Source organism: Malus domestica, chromosome 13 (assembly GCF_042453785.1).
Source record: "Malus domestica chromosome 13, GDT2T_hap1".
NCBI lineage: Eukaryota > Viridiplantae > Streptophyta > Magnoliopsida > Rosales > Rosaceae > Malus > Malus domestica.
In genome coordinates, this window is record NC_091673.1 from 7,337,808 (window position 1) to 7,352,937 (window position 15,130).

Genomic DNA, 15,130 nt, shown 5'->3' on the forward strand with positions numbered 1-15,130 from the left:
AATTAATGATGTTATTAATACCCAAGGGGACCTTGATCAAAATTTGAAAATGATTAGGATTTTAATCAATGGAGTAGTAAAAGGAAGGATGAGAACCTAATTTTTTTTTTTTTAAATTATTGGAATACATTTCTTGTTAAATTTCTTGTTTAGCCGTTTAGATTGTTAACAGTTTTTGGCTTTGTTCACAACATTAGTTACAATTTACCCTTTTAAAAAGACTAGTTGACCTTAGGAAACAAATACGATTGTAGCGAATACATCTCCTTCCTTTTTGTTGGTTGGAAACTTGGAAAATAGGAGGAAGAAGACACCAAGATAGAAGAGAACTGACGGAGGTTTTTAGAGAGAGAACCAGATAGAGAGAAAGTACAGGAAACTGATCAAGCACAGATAATATAACATGAAGAACAACACTCCGACTTTCAAATACTTGCTCCTCTCTCTCCTCCTCACTCTTCCTATTCTCCTTCTCGTCCTCCGTCTCCAACCCCACAACCTCTACTGGACCACCGCCGCCGCCACACACGATATCACCCTCCCGGCTATACAAGCCGAATCCCAACAAGAAACAGAAACCAACAACACATCTACCAAAGACATCCGAATCCGACCAGGCTACACCTCCTACGAAGCATACCTCGAGCGGCAGGTCAACAAAACCAACAACCCTAGGCTCCGCCAGTTATGGACTACCCGCGACTGGGACCGCAAAATCCAAGTCTTCTCTCAAGTCTTCCAACAAATGAAGCTCCAGAACCTCCTCACCGACGACTCCAAGGCCCTATGCATCGGGGCCAGAGTCGGCCAGGAGGTTGAGGCCTTAAAGCGAGTCGGGGTGTCCGACTCGATTGGCATCGACCTTGTACCCTTCCCTCCGCTCGTGGTCAAGGGAGACTTCCACAACCAGCCGTTCGGCAAAGACATCTTCGACTTCGAGTTCTCGAACGTATTCGACCACGCGCTGTACCCGCGGAAGTTCGTTGCGGAGATCGAACGGACGTTGAGGCCCGGCGGGGTCTGCGTTTTACACGTGGCGATCGCGCGGCGGACAGATAAGTACTCAGCGAATGATCTGTATAGTGTGAAGCCGTTGGTGGCGATGTTTCGGAGAAGCGAGTTGGTTCATGTCAAGGAGGTTGACGGTTTTGGGGCCAACACGGAGGTGGTTTTTCGGAAACGGCAAAACGGTAGCCCATCCAACGGCCCTGATTGATTGATTGAACCCCAATTGTCACTCTCTGCAAATACGTGCAACATATTTTCTTGTTTAATGGGAAAAAATTATTCAAATCATGTAATTATTTGTGTATATGCATGCTTCCTTGAGTAATGATTTCCATCTAATCTCTATTTAGACAAACATAATCTTTCTTCACGTTCCCAGTTTATCATTTTATCTCGTTTTATACGATAAATTGAGAATGTGAATATAAATAGTTTCATTCTATCTTTTTCCGACGGTTTTTGTTTAGTTATATATACTTTTTGGGATATATGATTGTTTCTTCTTCTCTCCACACCTTATTTATTTTGTTGAAAAATTAGTTATTTATTTTGTTATTTTGTTGGAAAATTGGTTATTTATTTTATCCATTTGAATTCGGGTTTCTATAAATATAGCTTATAGTATAGAATGTAGCCTCAAGAGTTATGTAACCATCTAATCGATTTGTAGTCTTTTTTTTGTTTCACTTAATAAAGTTTATATTTCATTTGTCTTGTCGATTTGTAGTCTTCTCTTTTGTTTTAATTAATTGAGGGATATGTGAAAATTAAAAATTGGTGTATGGATAACACTACTCAAAAAAAAAAAAAAAAAGGAAAAGAAAAAAAGAATAAAAAAGGAAAAAGAAAAGAAATTGAACTGATGGTTGTTTTGGGCCTATATGTTGTTGGGCCACTTGCTGGTTTTGTGGCCCACATTTGGTGATTTGTGAATGGTTTTTGTTGTTGGCCTTGCATTGGAAAATTTGACCACTACAATGGTTGTTCGAGTGCTTAAATTGGTGACCATTTGAATGACGTTGTGTAAATGGGGAAGAATTGGATCATTTGTTTGTTTGTTGTTGCAGTTAAGATATAGGAATCTTGTTCGTTTATTGACAGGTCTTATCTCTTGTCTGCTGAATCTCTTGTTTGTTTATTGACGGGTCTTATCTCTTGTCTTATCTCTTATCTCTTGACGGGGGTGTTGGAAAATTAGTTATTTATTTTATTGTTTGGTTTTGGGCCTAGCCTATTTAAATAAGGGTTTCTATAAATATAGCTTGTAATGTCGAATGAGAATCAAATTAGTCAAAATGTAACCTTACAGGGTACATAGCCATGCCATTAATGTCTTTTCTTTTGTTTTAATTAATAAAATTTATATTTCGTTTCTTCGTGATAATCAACTTATTTTTATCTCTTTATTCTTCATTTATATATACGGTGGAAAGGCGAAAATAAACATGGTAAATCACTCCCATTGTTTGGCTACTATTACTTTAATATACGTGTTAATAAGTTGTAGATTGTAGCATGTAAATTGTTGAATAGGTCGAATATTGCCATCAAAAACATCAAATTTGTTGTCCAATATGGGTATGTGAATGATGAGATAGATTGATCACGTTATGCTTGGAGTATTTGGATTTTTAAGCCTAGGAAGCATAAAACTTGGAGGTTGATTTGGACCCTTCCTGATTCATGATAAAACTGCTGCACACATACAGCTGAAAGGGTTCGAAAAGAGGAGAGACAAAATGCGTAAAAGTCGAAAACAAAATAATCTCAAGGACTTGGAGAGAATTTGAAAACCTCGACGACAGTTCAATGACTATGATATAGGCTGGCTGTCGGGAACGAATTCAACGCGCTCGCTGTCCTCTTCCAGTTGTGACTGAGACGCCGTAAGTTTCGCCTTCTTGAATGTGCTTGAACTTTTAGCCAATTCATCCCAATTCATGTCCTTCATGCCGGAAGTGCTGCTCCACAATGAAACAATAAACGAAAGGCTCAGATATCGACGAGGACGAACATTTCAGTATAAAAGTAACAGTGCTCCGTGGTTCTTAGCAAACATTAATCCCCGTTACATTCCCTTTTAGTTTCTTGAAAAGAAAAAACAAATCTTCTTATGGAAACAGAACAAGAGAATTAAGTGAAAGGTACTAAGTTGTTAGGGGAATGGTTGCTAACAAACTTACCATGATTTTATGACGCTTCTCCCACCAGCCCTTCCTGTGGAAAATGCAGAGTATCAGATAACGAAATCATGAAAACTGCGGTGGGTGTAAATATCCAAGACATGAATTCTTCTTCAACTTACCGCCTCTTGGCGTGTTCATATCTGCATTGCTTTCCCCATCTGAGTAGCCAGATGACGAATAATCTGATGGAGTTTGGGTGCTGGCTTTTGAAAGTTCTTTATCTTCATCTTCAGAACTCCCACTACTGTCGTCATCCATGAAAATTTTCCTTGGTGTAGTTGAGCTCTTCCTCTTTTCTGGGCTGTTTACAACTTCCCCATAATCAATACCATAAGGTTTCCCACCGGCCACACGATTTCGGTTGACACCTGATTGACGCTTGTTATCCATTTTATTTTGGTGAGGTTTACTGTTTGATTTGTCCAATTTAGAATTCAATATAGCTGAAGAATCATTTTTTTTCCCCGTACGAATATCGGTCCCAGAAACTTTGGCACCACTGTGCTTTCCAGCTGCTTGAGAAATGGAATTCATCTTATCAGACTTGTCAGGTGTTGGGGTTTTGGTCCCAGTTTTAGGAACTTTCTTCGAACCCTTCTTTTGAGGGTGAGGCATAAGGTCGTCACCCCTGGATGATGATCCTTGCGGTTGTATGGAGCTAGCGTTGCCAGCTTCAGACCTTCCATCAATCCCTTGGTTCTCATTAGACTTGAGCGAACTATGCAGATCAGGCGAAGGAACACTTTGCACATCAAGCTTTTTTCGCTTCTTTTTTGTCTTATCATCTGTTATGTTTGTTCTAGTCACCTCGGTGTGCACTTCTCCAGAGACAGAAACTTCATGCTGGCCCAGGCTAGGCATCTGATGCTTGTCAAAGTTGACCTTATTGCCTTCACAGGAAACTTCCGTGTTCTTATCAACCTCATTAGAGCATCCATTAGGGTTACCAGTTGCGCTAGCTTCAAGAGCCCTCCCATCGGAAATGTGTTCTAGTGCATGAGAATGAACTTTAGTAGGCTCAATACGCTTGGATTTTGACCGAGCAGCGACTGAATCGGTTTCCATGCCATAACCCTCATCAGATTCCAGAGCTTTCCCATTTGATTGTTCAATGGGAGTTCCTTTTTCCAACTTATCAGTTGTCGGTGCTGGAACCTGGTGACCAACATTTTGCGCTTCAGCTTGCAAATTTGGGATGTCTTTTGTCATGGCACTCCTTTTCCTCTTAGATTTCTTTTTGACATTCTGCTCCATACTTTCTTCATTTTCTTGAGGTTTGCCATTTTGCTCCAGGGTCCCCACCTCACTGTGACCAAGTTTATCAGTTTTCATAACGATATGAGAACCCTCTGTTTCTTTTTCTGATACATCTTTCCCATTTTTCTTAGAAATATTACTTTCCTCCTCATGAGGTTCATCCAACGAAAGTCCATTCTCAGACCCTTTAAAGTGTTCTGCACCTGATTCAACCGAAGTTTCTCCAATAGAACCCTTGGTTTTTCTGGTTTTCTTTTTCTTCTTAACGGTGTTATTAGGGGTGTTAATTCCATTCGCATCCAACAACTCAGATGTCACAATTACTTTTGTATCATTCCTATCTTTCTTACCCTGACCAGGCAACTGTTTCTTTTCAGATTTCACCAATTCAGAATCCTTTCTCTGTAATGATTCTCTCCCCTCTCCAACTCTTTGAGCAGAATCAGTTACACCTTCACTGGGAACTTTGAAGACGGGGGGAGGATGGCCGTCCCATTTTTCTTCAGCTGCAACACTTTTGCTTTCCACATTGCCAGCATCGGCAGTATTATTACCATCTATAAAAAAAATTAAAAAAAAATAAAAAAAGCAGTAATCTTAGACAAAAGGCCCGTTTTTCCATCCAAACTTCAGTTAGAAAGCAAATAAAAAAAAAATCTATATCTGATCACATATAGAGCAAACAAAACTTACCTAGTGAAGAGGATACTCCAGAATTTTCCCGCAACTCTTGGACAGGAGCACAGTGATTTCCCTTCTGAGAGATTCCATTAAGTTTATGTGGCGTTACACCACGTATACCTTGTTCATTATTAGAAGCAACATTGTCTTCTCCACCTGAATTTTTATCATTACTTCCTGAAGCAGCAGCAGCAGATGTCTCTTCTATAACATCTCTTCCGGAAAGAGCTGCAGTAACTACTTGATCAAGAGAATTTGGTGAAATCTTTCTATTTTTCTTCTTCTTTCTGGAACTATTGGTCATCAAATCCGAAGATTCGGCAGTTAAACCACCTAAGATAGAACTTGCATTTTTCTGTTTGTCCCTCAAAGAGAATTCAGATGCAATCTCTGGCTTGGAGGTCACTTTATCATTTTCTTTCAGTGAATCCTCAAGACGAGATATGTTTGCAAGCTTCCGCTTGTTCTTTACAGCAGGCTGAGATAGTGAAGCATCGTCCACTTCTGTATCGGAGACCGCAAGACTGCCATGCTTAGATGTATTCTCCCTGCTCTCAATGTGTTTTCCAAGAACTTCAGTGTGCTTGTATGCAACAGTAGTCCTTCGAATTCCAGAATCTGACCTGTTATCCATACTAGAAGCCAAACTCCTGCAAGGTTCTTCAGTAGTGTTTCTGTTTCCAGCCGCCATATCCTGTGAAACATCTTTACTGGTAGTAGTATTCTTTCCAATAGTCACATCACATATAACATCTCTACTCTGATTGCCTGATGAATTTTCAGGACGTACAATATCTGTCTGTGACTGTTCTTTACCAAATCCAAGAACTGAAACGCTGTCTTCTTTTAACTGCACTGTTTTTTCATTTCTCTGCTTAGTCTTGCGTTGTCTTTTCTTTTCAGCAGGAAAAGCTTTTTCCGAAGAGACGTTGCATTGGACATCACTTTCTTTCCTTGAACCATCTTCCTTGCATTCTTGTGTTTTGGGAACTATGTATCCCTTGCTATGTAAGCTGTGGTCCTCCTGTATTTCAGGTTCCAGACGATTGGTTGTCTCATGAAATGAAATTGTGCAATGATCATTATCAGAACTCTTGAACCTTATATCCAATTGTTTTGAAGTTTCTCCAGCAAAATCAACTGAACCATTCTGGTCGCCAGTAGTAACTTTCTCCTCTGCACGTTTTCTCCCCTCAAGTAGCAAAGGCCTTGAATCATTAAAATTGGACAATCTTTTCCCCGCAACACCTTTAGCATCGGCAGAAACAAACCAATTCATCTTGACCCTGAAAGCATTTCTAACAACCATGGAATCTGATAGGTGATAAAAGAATCCTTTGCGTTTTACCTACCAGGCATACAAGTAATCCTCAATACCAAACGCAATATTTCAGCGAAAGTAAATTAACAGTTCACTAAGAAAAAAAACAAACCTTTAGAGCTTCAACCTCGATTCTCCCCATGCTATTAAAGCACAATAGATGTTCATGTTCTATTTTCCCTGCAGAGCGAAGGCATTCACACAATCATTCACAGTACATAAAAATCGAAAATTCGAGTATTCATGGTAAAAAAAAGTGGAAGATGATAACTAATGGAACAACGTAGATGTTAAGTGAATCACATCAATGACCATAAACACCAAACTCCTTCAATCATACGAAAAATAGTGCTATAAAAGTATCTTCCTATAGATTTCTAAGATCACTTTTTTCTTTTATACAAGCAATATTACGCGATGGGGGGTTTGCACTCATGACCTTATTTGCAAGATAAAGGCTCTAAACCACTCGAGCTACAAGCCACCTTGCGATTTCTAAGACTCTTAAAACCCGAAAACAAAGCATTCAATTGGGTATTTGAAGCTGAACAAAATGTAAATGCATAAACATTAACACCTAATGTTTCCAATTTGGTAATAATTATTCAAAGCAGCATTCTTTACCCAGAAAAAGAACAAAAGCGATTAAATTTTTTGAATGGGAGCTAAAAAACAGTATCAGACTAAATTCTGAAAGAGAAGGGATGGGATAATATTACTTTTGAGTGCGGAAACGGTGGCGTTGGGGTCGACGGCGACGGCGAGGTGGGTGCCGAGGCTGGTGTCGACGAACACCGTGGCCTCCACCGCATCGGAGACCAAACTCGAGTTCTGCTTCCCCATGGGTTTTGACCCAGTAACTTCCTAAGAGTTAAAATTTGAAAACGCAGGAAACCCACATACCAGTTCGTCTACAGAGGTATTTCAATGGCGGCAACAGAAGGTCTGTACTCGGTGCAAGTTCTGGGGTAAATAAGGTGCGCTCAAGGTGTATCCAAAGGGCGGGTATACGTGACGGGCCTGAAACAGTGGGCTTCAAGCCCAAAATGGAGAAAAGGATATAGGCCGAATTCTTTAGTAACACTTTCCTTCAATTGTGGGCTTAACTTACTTCCTTTTCTATTTTTTTCTCATTGTCAAAATAAAATGGAGAATAACAAAGAGAAATTAGTAAATTTTTTTTTTCTTTTGAGTTTATGCCTCGTCGTCTAAAAAAAAAAAAAAAAAATCCCGTCATGGAGGATACGAGTCTAATAAATAATACTAAAATTACGAGTAACGTATAACATGTTCATCGTTATATGGCGTTTCAATCCAGTAACAGTGATATACGAAGACGTAGATGATATTATATTATTAGACCGGAACGTCACTGTAAGAGTAAATATGTCCCATATAAGTCCCACCAACGGGAAGAGGATCCTCTCCGGATCCTCCTTTTGTTCTCTGCATTTTTTCTTCTGCTTCCTCGTCTCCTTCAGCTCTTCTTGTTCAATAATCCTTTCTTCTTCAATTCTGAGTCTTCTTCTTCACTTTTGTTTGTTTTCAAGAAATTTCATAACCACGAGTCGTCGTCGACGACTATTACGACGTTGCCGAAAACTAGCTCCGGGAAGGCCACGACGCCGACTCGAGAAGGCACTACGCCAACTCGGCCTTTAAAGAAGAAGGATCCGGAGAGGATCCTCTTCCCCACCAACGCACAAGTTAACTTTTCAACTTGGGCAAGCCTATAGTTAGTAAAACACGGGACGGGCAGTGCTTCAATTAATTTGTTCACGTCAGTCGGATTGAATTAAAAATGGATCCTCAGTGTGGCTATATCACTAGAGAGCAGTTGAAGCATTAACAAGAATAAATAGGGCCAAGTGAAACAATATCTTCTTTTTGTAAACATCTCCAGACAACAAAGACCATGGAAATTCAAAACATACAACAGAAGTAAAATCCAAGCATTGCATCATCTATTCCTGCTTCCGGGAAGAATCTTTCAGTTGTCCCCTCTTTCGAATCCGCTGGCAGAATCTCAGACGCCATGCGTCAACAACAGACTCCGGCAATGAGCATGCCAGACCCCAGAGTAGAGTGTGCGGCCAGTAAGGAGTGCAACGAGGCTCGTAGCCTATCCAGCGCAAAGCTGCCCGGGCATAACCGTCTGTTGATGGTACAAAGAAGGAAGACCTCCTGATAGATGCCATCTTTGTTGCCACGTACAGTGGAACCTGCAAACAGAAACTTCTTTAGTTTTTATAATCTAAACAACTCAAAGCAAAGTAAATACGAACAATCATCCCTAGTGGCAAGCATCCATTGCCCAAAAGATTAGTTGCCAAACTACGGCAGTATGCATAGAGGGTCAAGACATAAGGCTCTGCTCGGCGTTCATTTCCGAGCAGAGCATTATGAGGGCATGAAGCATGAAATGTTCTCGCAGACGCCATACAGTCTAGGAAACGTTTAATTGCCATTTCCTAACCCAACATACCACTAAACCACAAAGCTCATGGTTAAAATCAGAAATCTGGCAGGGTAGATTTCAAAAGAAGATAATCAGGCCGGAAGCATGGAGCACAGGACTCATTTCAGCTATATCTCGACATTTGGAGGTTAGATATATAATACACTCGAGCTACTGACATCCTCACTGCATGCCTTTCACATTGAGAAATCTTCAATTTCCATTCCAATTTGCACCGATCGGTCCAATTCTAATTTGTGTTGACATCAGTTTGAGTGCCAATCACATCTGGATGATAGTTTTTACATTTCCTTTATATACACAAACCTGAGATACTATGAGATAATCCATGGCGTTCATTGTGATGTACCCGTGGACTCTTAAACCAGATAACGATCTGAAGCTATTTAAACATCAACAGAACTACCATGGGATATGCAGCATGGGAAAGATTCTGATATTTTCAAAGAAAATTGTGAAGTCCATGCGAGGATGAAGAAAAACTTTGGCAAGAAAGAGCCACTTTGTATTTCACCGAATAAAGATGTCCACTTTGTGCAACAACACATGACACAACACCGCACTTTTCTATAGGTTGACTTTTTAATCATTTGAGAGTTGCTCAATTAAGCTTCAATTATTTACAATTTACATAATATCAAATTGTGGAGCAAATCAATATTTCTTATTTGCCAAACAAATCGTGGATCAATTGCCTCGAAAACTTTACTAGGGGAGCTAGTTAGCATCTCCCATTATATAAAAAAATTAAAAATTGATAAATAAAAACTCACAGAAACAGTACCTGGCATTGCACGTCAATCCCACTTTTCTTGTATTCCACATGGAGGCACCTAGAGAACTGATCGATGTACCTGAAAACAATCACCTGAACAATAAGCGCATGTGGATCCAAGAAGAGAAACAACAATCTGTGTAACACCGCGAAGGAGTGGGCTAGTTGTTCAAGTTGGTCAAGAGCCCGAACTCCGAGTTTCATTCTCCCTCCTCCAATATGGCATGTATTAATTAAAAAATAAGTAGAACAATAGGTGCAAAATACTCACGCTTTTGTAGCTGCATAAACAGCATACAAGGGATCCGAGGGGATCACAATAGCAGCACCCGACCCAATGTTTACAATAGCACCTTTCTTCCTCTCCACCATGCCGGGCAAAACAGCCTGAGTAACCTTCGTAGTGCCTTCGACATTAACCTTAATCAAGTTCCTCAGCAGCTCCGAATCCACCTCATGAAAGAACCGAGCATACGGGTACGAAATCCCAACGTTGTTAATCAAAAGTCCCACATCCAACCCTTCAATAGTCTCCCGAATGCGCCTGACGCCGTCGTCGAGGTCGCCGGTGAAGTCGACCACGACGGTCTTGATCTGGGTTTTGCCGTACTTGGCCAGGACAGCGTCGGACACGTCCTTGAGCTTGTCCGGATTCCGACCGACCAGGATCAGATTGAGCCCCGTCCGAGCCAGTTGGAAGGCGAAGGCCTTGCCAATGCCGTCGGTGGGTCCCGTGACGAGGGCCCAAGATCCGTACTTTTTGAGATTCTTGGCGGGTCTGAGGAAATTGACGTAGACCCATTGGAGGAGAGAGAGGGAGAGTTTGAGGAGAGAGAAAGAGCCGATAATGAAGAGCACAAGAACCCAGAAAGGCTGAGCCTTGAGGTGCTCGAGTAAGCAGAAACCCATGTTTGTTTTTTGCTTTGGATCCGTCAGAAACGACAATGGCGAAACCCTGAGATATGGGTTTTTTGAATTAATGGAGTGGGGAGAGAGGAGGGAGTAGCGTGAGGAAGAAGGACATAGCAGGGTGTGAATGGTGGAATTAAATTTAGAAGCGTCTGAAACTGATAGAGATGAAAAGTTGGACGAAGTAGACGAGCGGAAAACCACCCCAACTAACTATGTTCCATGGATTCAATAGGTCTATTTTCACATGGATTATGACACTTAATATATTCATGTTGTGTTCTCGTCACATGAAAAAAATCTACCGTTCCGAAAAAAGACAACTACATTTTATTGTGTTTTGTCCAAGTGAAGGAAATTTCCTTGAGTTTGGTTTACGTTAGGGCTTACATAGAGAGAGATCAAAATTTCCTATTTGAAGAAATGATTTTGGCAAACAATGTGTTCACAATGATTTCAATAATTTTGTGTTTACAATTTTGGCAAACAATATTTTTAATTTTTTCAATCATTATTTGAAGTTTATTTATGCACAAAATTAATAAAGCCAGTGATCATTTTGGTCACACACAATGAGGAGTAAAATATAAAACAAGATAAAAATTACTTTTAAATGTCACAACTCACGATACAAAGCAACGTCATCTACATCAACAATTTACATCCAAAAAAATATCGTTAACTCTTTCATTACATACAATACAAGCAATTGTGGGAAGGAGAAAATCGATCAAGAGCTTCAAGTGCACATGTAATTTTATCAACTTACTCAAAGTTTGGTGGTGGTTTGACTTCAAGCCAAGGCCAACCTTGTTACAGGCGATACTATCTAAGAATTGCGTCATTTGTTGCAGCTATAAGCAGTTGGGGGACGGTTTTAGAGGGTAAACTAAATAAAACTTGGGCATTATTTAATTAACATGCAATCACAATTTGGCCAACGAGTTATTTTATTTTATATTTTTCATTCAAATAAATATTAGAGGAACAAAATTAAACACAAGACTTTAAGTGCAAAAATAAACGCTCTAAATCACTTGAGTTACATGTCCGCTTGTGATTTGGAATACTTGTTGAATTTGCATCTTTTGCTTAATTATATCTCTATGGATTTCATTATCCTACTTGCAGAGCCGTCTTTGAGATTTCGGAGGCCCTGTTCGAAATTTATAAAAAGGCCCATTGTTAAGATAATCTTAAAAAGGCAGTTTCAACCAAAACACTTCCGGTATTGTTTACTTTTAACGAAAAACCACATTTATACATTTCCCTTGTACTATTCACTATACCTTTAAAAATGACTTTTCATTGAAAATGAAGTTTTTTATGAACTTTTTATTAGTTTTCCTTTTTAAAAAAGTAAAACAATATATTGATGTTAGAAAACAATCACTTAAATCAAAACAAACTTTAACGCTCAATGATTGTAAGTTTACGAATGTCATTAATTATAAGCTACAAACATAACATTTACTAGATAATAAAAAACAGTTCAATCTTAAACAACCACATGAAAATAAAAAAAACTTCAAAACTCTAATTTTAAAGTTCACTTGAATATATAACATTATTACATAATATTAAATTAGCTCATCATCATATTTCCAAATACTGACAGGGATGTGATGCACCACGACATACAACCAAAAACCATCGAAAAATTTAAGGCGAGCAGACTTATCTGTTTCAAGTTCAATCACCCTACTCCAATTTATTATGGGGACAACTTTGAAGTGCCCTAGTTTAACGCGTGATAAATGTTTTTTTCCTCGTTAATTAGATCCTACTGTAACCATTTTGGTCTTTCCACATCCGAAAAGGAATGTAATAGTATAGTTTCTAAACATGATGCCCAAAAAGTTTTTCGCTCATGATCAAACTAGGTCATTGCACAAAACAAGCTTACCATAAATCATGCACCCAAAAAAATAGTAATGCTAGCATAAATCTCTAGTTAAAGATGAACTCAATAAGGCAACAAATGCAACACAATAATGGACTTTTCTTCTTCGTTTCTGGAGATCAGTCATGTCATCTCTGTAACGTAGCTCACACTTGTGTAGAAACACTAGGATCCCGCCATTCGTAACGAAGCTCGCTTTTGGAGAAAAATTTGTGCATGGGAAGCCATGTATTTTGGTTTGACCTGACATGTGTAAAAGGGCAGCCTACCGAAGTTTCCCCTTCAGTTTATGTTGCTAAATTATTTTGTTTCGTGACTCCTTCAATTGGAGAGATTTTTCCAGTGTGACCGGTACACGGGGTGGTACATCACGTTTCATTATACAAATTGTGGGATATGTGTGCTAAAAAGTTAATAATTTAAAAAATAAATTTTCCCACAACTTCTATTAAAACACTTAGTGTGCCACTTGTGTTCCTGTCACAATTAAAAATTTCTCCTTCAATTGGCCTCTCTTTCGCATCCCAATGAAATACTCGAACAGGATCGTATTCAACAACACATTAGGCACTGAATTTGTTATGAACCACTGCACAGAATGGCTCAATTAGGGTGTGCACAGATGCTCATAACCAATGCAGCTCATGCTTACTTTGCTATACTTCTCTGGTGATGCAATGAAGAAGGAAGTTGACTTCATCTTTGTTGCCACCAAACTAAGAATCTGCATTGAATTGAATGCAAGGGGATTATATGGAGGACTTCATAAAAACACAATCCTAGAAAGCAAGCGAAATAAATTCCGTGGATTCGATCTTTTTCAATGAAAATCATCACCGGGAAATCAACAGCCTAAAGTGATCTCTCTTCCCCCTCAAGTTTATCTAAGGGGTCTCTTTTTATAACAATGCTGTTTTTAGTTTTTAACTAGATAATAAGCCCGCGCGTTGCTGCGGGAACCAACTGTTTCACGCGTAACTGCATGAATAAGACACATTTAACCTGAATAAATTCAACACAATCATGAATGAACAGAGGGACACATGAGTGAAAGCATGAATAGTTTCAACACAAAGCAACTAAAATGACGTAGCACCTAAAAACAAATGAAGTAAAACTTTGCTTGCTATATATAGATGGCTATAAGAAACATTCATTTGTAGACCGTATTGTGTCATCAATATCATAATTTCAAGTAATCAGCCCACTACATGGAGGAAAAGCACATAAAAGGGAAAGTAGAAAAGTAGAAGACATAATACCTTGAGCATCTGGCTCGAAACATAAAGTGACCCGTAGGAGAGAAAACTTAAAAAATTCTATATAAATTATAATCCTTAACAAAAGGATGGAACAAAACAGGTTCATTCTTGAGAACAGATGTAATTTTGCACATTGCATATATGTAGATTAAGGAGAGTGGTAACATACCTTGTAATTTTGTACAAATTAAGATTGTCATTCAAAGAACTTTAATAAACACAATTCCAAAAAAAGTGATTCAAACTTGTTCTTGTCTTAAGGACATTGCTCACAGTAGAAATTCGGAATGGACGAAGTTTTGGCTTCCCTTTCCAGCTATACTTCATTAACTGGGAACCTTTTTTTAATGTAATGAGTGCCTTCATGAGAGAGGAATATTAGGTGAAAAGTATTGCCAAATCACACAAAGATTAAAATCTTGAATATATACGTTTAACCATATCAAAGTGAGTGTGTGAAAGGGTGTAGTCTGCAAAACGGGCAACATTTTTGCTGCTAGAAAGTTGGAAACTAAACTTTTACACAGATATTGGATTTGTATTAATTCCCTTCGCGAATCGAAAAGCAGATTGTTCTAGTAATGCAGGTAAATTCGATATACATATGCGTTGATCTATGCAAGACGGTTATAAGTTATAACTGCATCGTCTTAACACAAAAATGATCATAAATGTGTCCGTATTACGGAAGTAAGGGACTTGTAGCAATTGCTATGAATTCTACCAGCAGTCACTCCAAGTACCGTATTACGGAAGTAAGGGACTTACATCAATTGCTATAAGCTGTACCAGCAGTCCCTCCAAGTGGCGCAAGGGCTAAAATTATAAATAAGAAATAATTTAAACAGTTTAACTTAATAAAATATGGATGCGCAAATACACAGACCACAACCAGATTATGGGCTAAGTTTTTCTTCAAATCGACATCAGATTCACTATTTTCAGCGAGAAGACGTTATGGTTTGTAGATTAAGAGTGAAAGTACTAAAGAAACAATCGTTTTAAGCAAGAAAATGAAAGAGAAAAGTTGAGGTTTGAGAGCGAGAGAAGGGTGAGAGAGAGACAAACCTTCTTGCATGCCTGAGAGAGAGCTCGGCTTTTCTATCCATCTTTCCATCCCCGATAAGCAACACATGTATAAGAGTCTGGAACCAAATGCAATAGCCTGAATAACCTGGTCTCCCTCGTTTGGAAGAATTGAGGATCACTAATATGTTCTCTTTAATTATTCCCACGTTTTTCATACTGCTTAAAAAGTGCAGTTAAAAACATGTAAAAGCATTATTACAAAAAAAATGTGTTTAGTCAAACACCTGGTCTCCCTCTATTATTAGATAAGTTCGACCAAA

At 38.9% G+C, this 15,130-nt stretch overlaps 3 protein-coding genes across 5 annotated transcripts; 1 reads left to right on the top strand and 2 right to left on the bottom strand.

The window, feature by feature from the left end:
- The first annotated feature begins 243 nt into the window (after positions 1-243).
- LOC103423882 (uncharacterized) lies at positions 244-1,296 on the top strand. Its single transcript, XM_017329135.3, has one exon. It carries the CDS (start codon positions 404-406, stop codon positions 1,214-1,216), a length of 813 nt encoding a protein of 270 aa, XP_017184624.2. The 5' UTR covers positions 244-403; the 3' UTR covers positions 1,217-1,296.
- A 1,291-nt stretch (positions 1,297-2,587) lies between these two features.
- On the bottom strand, positions 2,588-7,436 carry LOC103452063 (uncharacterized). Of its 3 annotated transcripts, none has more exons than XM_008391543.4 (6): positions 7,173-7,436; positions 6,566-6,633; positions 5,145-6,480; positions 3,314-5,008; positions 3,192-3,225; positions 2,588-2,969 (listed from the first exon to the last, which is right to left on the bottom strand). In XM_008391543.4, exons 1-6 carry the CDS (start codon positions 7,294-7,296, stop codon positions 2,822-2,824), a joined length of 3,405 nt encoding a protein of 1,134 aa, XP_008389765.3. In that variant the 5' UTR covers positions 7,297-7,436; the 3' UTR covers positions 2,588-2,821. The 3 variants fall into 3 exon arrangements, with proteins under 3 accessions (XP_008389765.3, XP_070666761.1, XP_070666762.1); XM_070810660.1 differs by having other exon boundaries at positions 3,192-3,221; positions 3,310-5,008; XM_070810661.1 differs by lacking the exon at positions 2,588-2,969 and adding an exon at positions 3,077-3,095.
- Positions 7,437-8,290: 854 nt separating this feature from the next.
- LOC103452064 (very-long-chain 3-oxoacyl-CoA reductase 1-like) lies at positions 8,291-10,914 on the bottom strand. Its single transcript, XM_008391544.4, has 3 exons — positions 9,979-10,914; positions 9,717-9,786; positions 8,291-8,675 (listed from the first exon to the last, which is right to left on the bottom strand). Exons 1-3 carry the CDS (start codon positions 10,614-10,616, stop codon positions 8,418-8,420), a joined length of 966 nt encoding a protein of 321 aa, XP_008389766.1. The 5' UTR covers positions 10,617-10,914; the 3' UTR covers positions 8,291-8,417.
- Between the last annotated feature and the right edge of the window lie 4,216 nt (positions 10,915-15,130).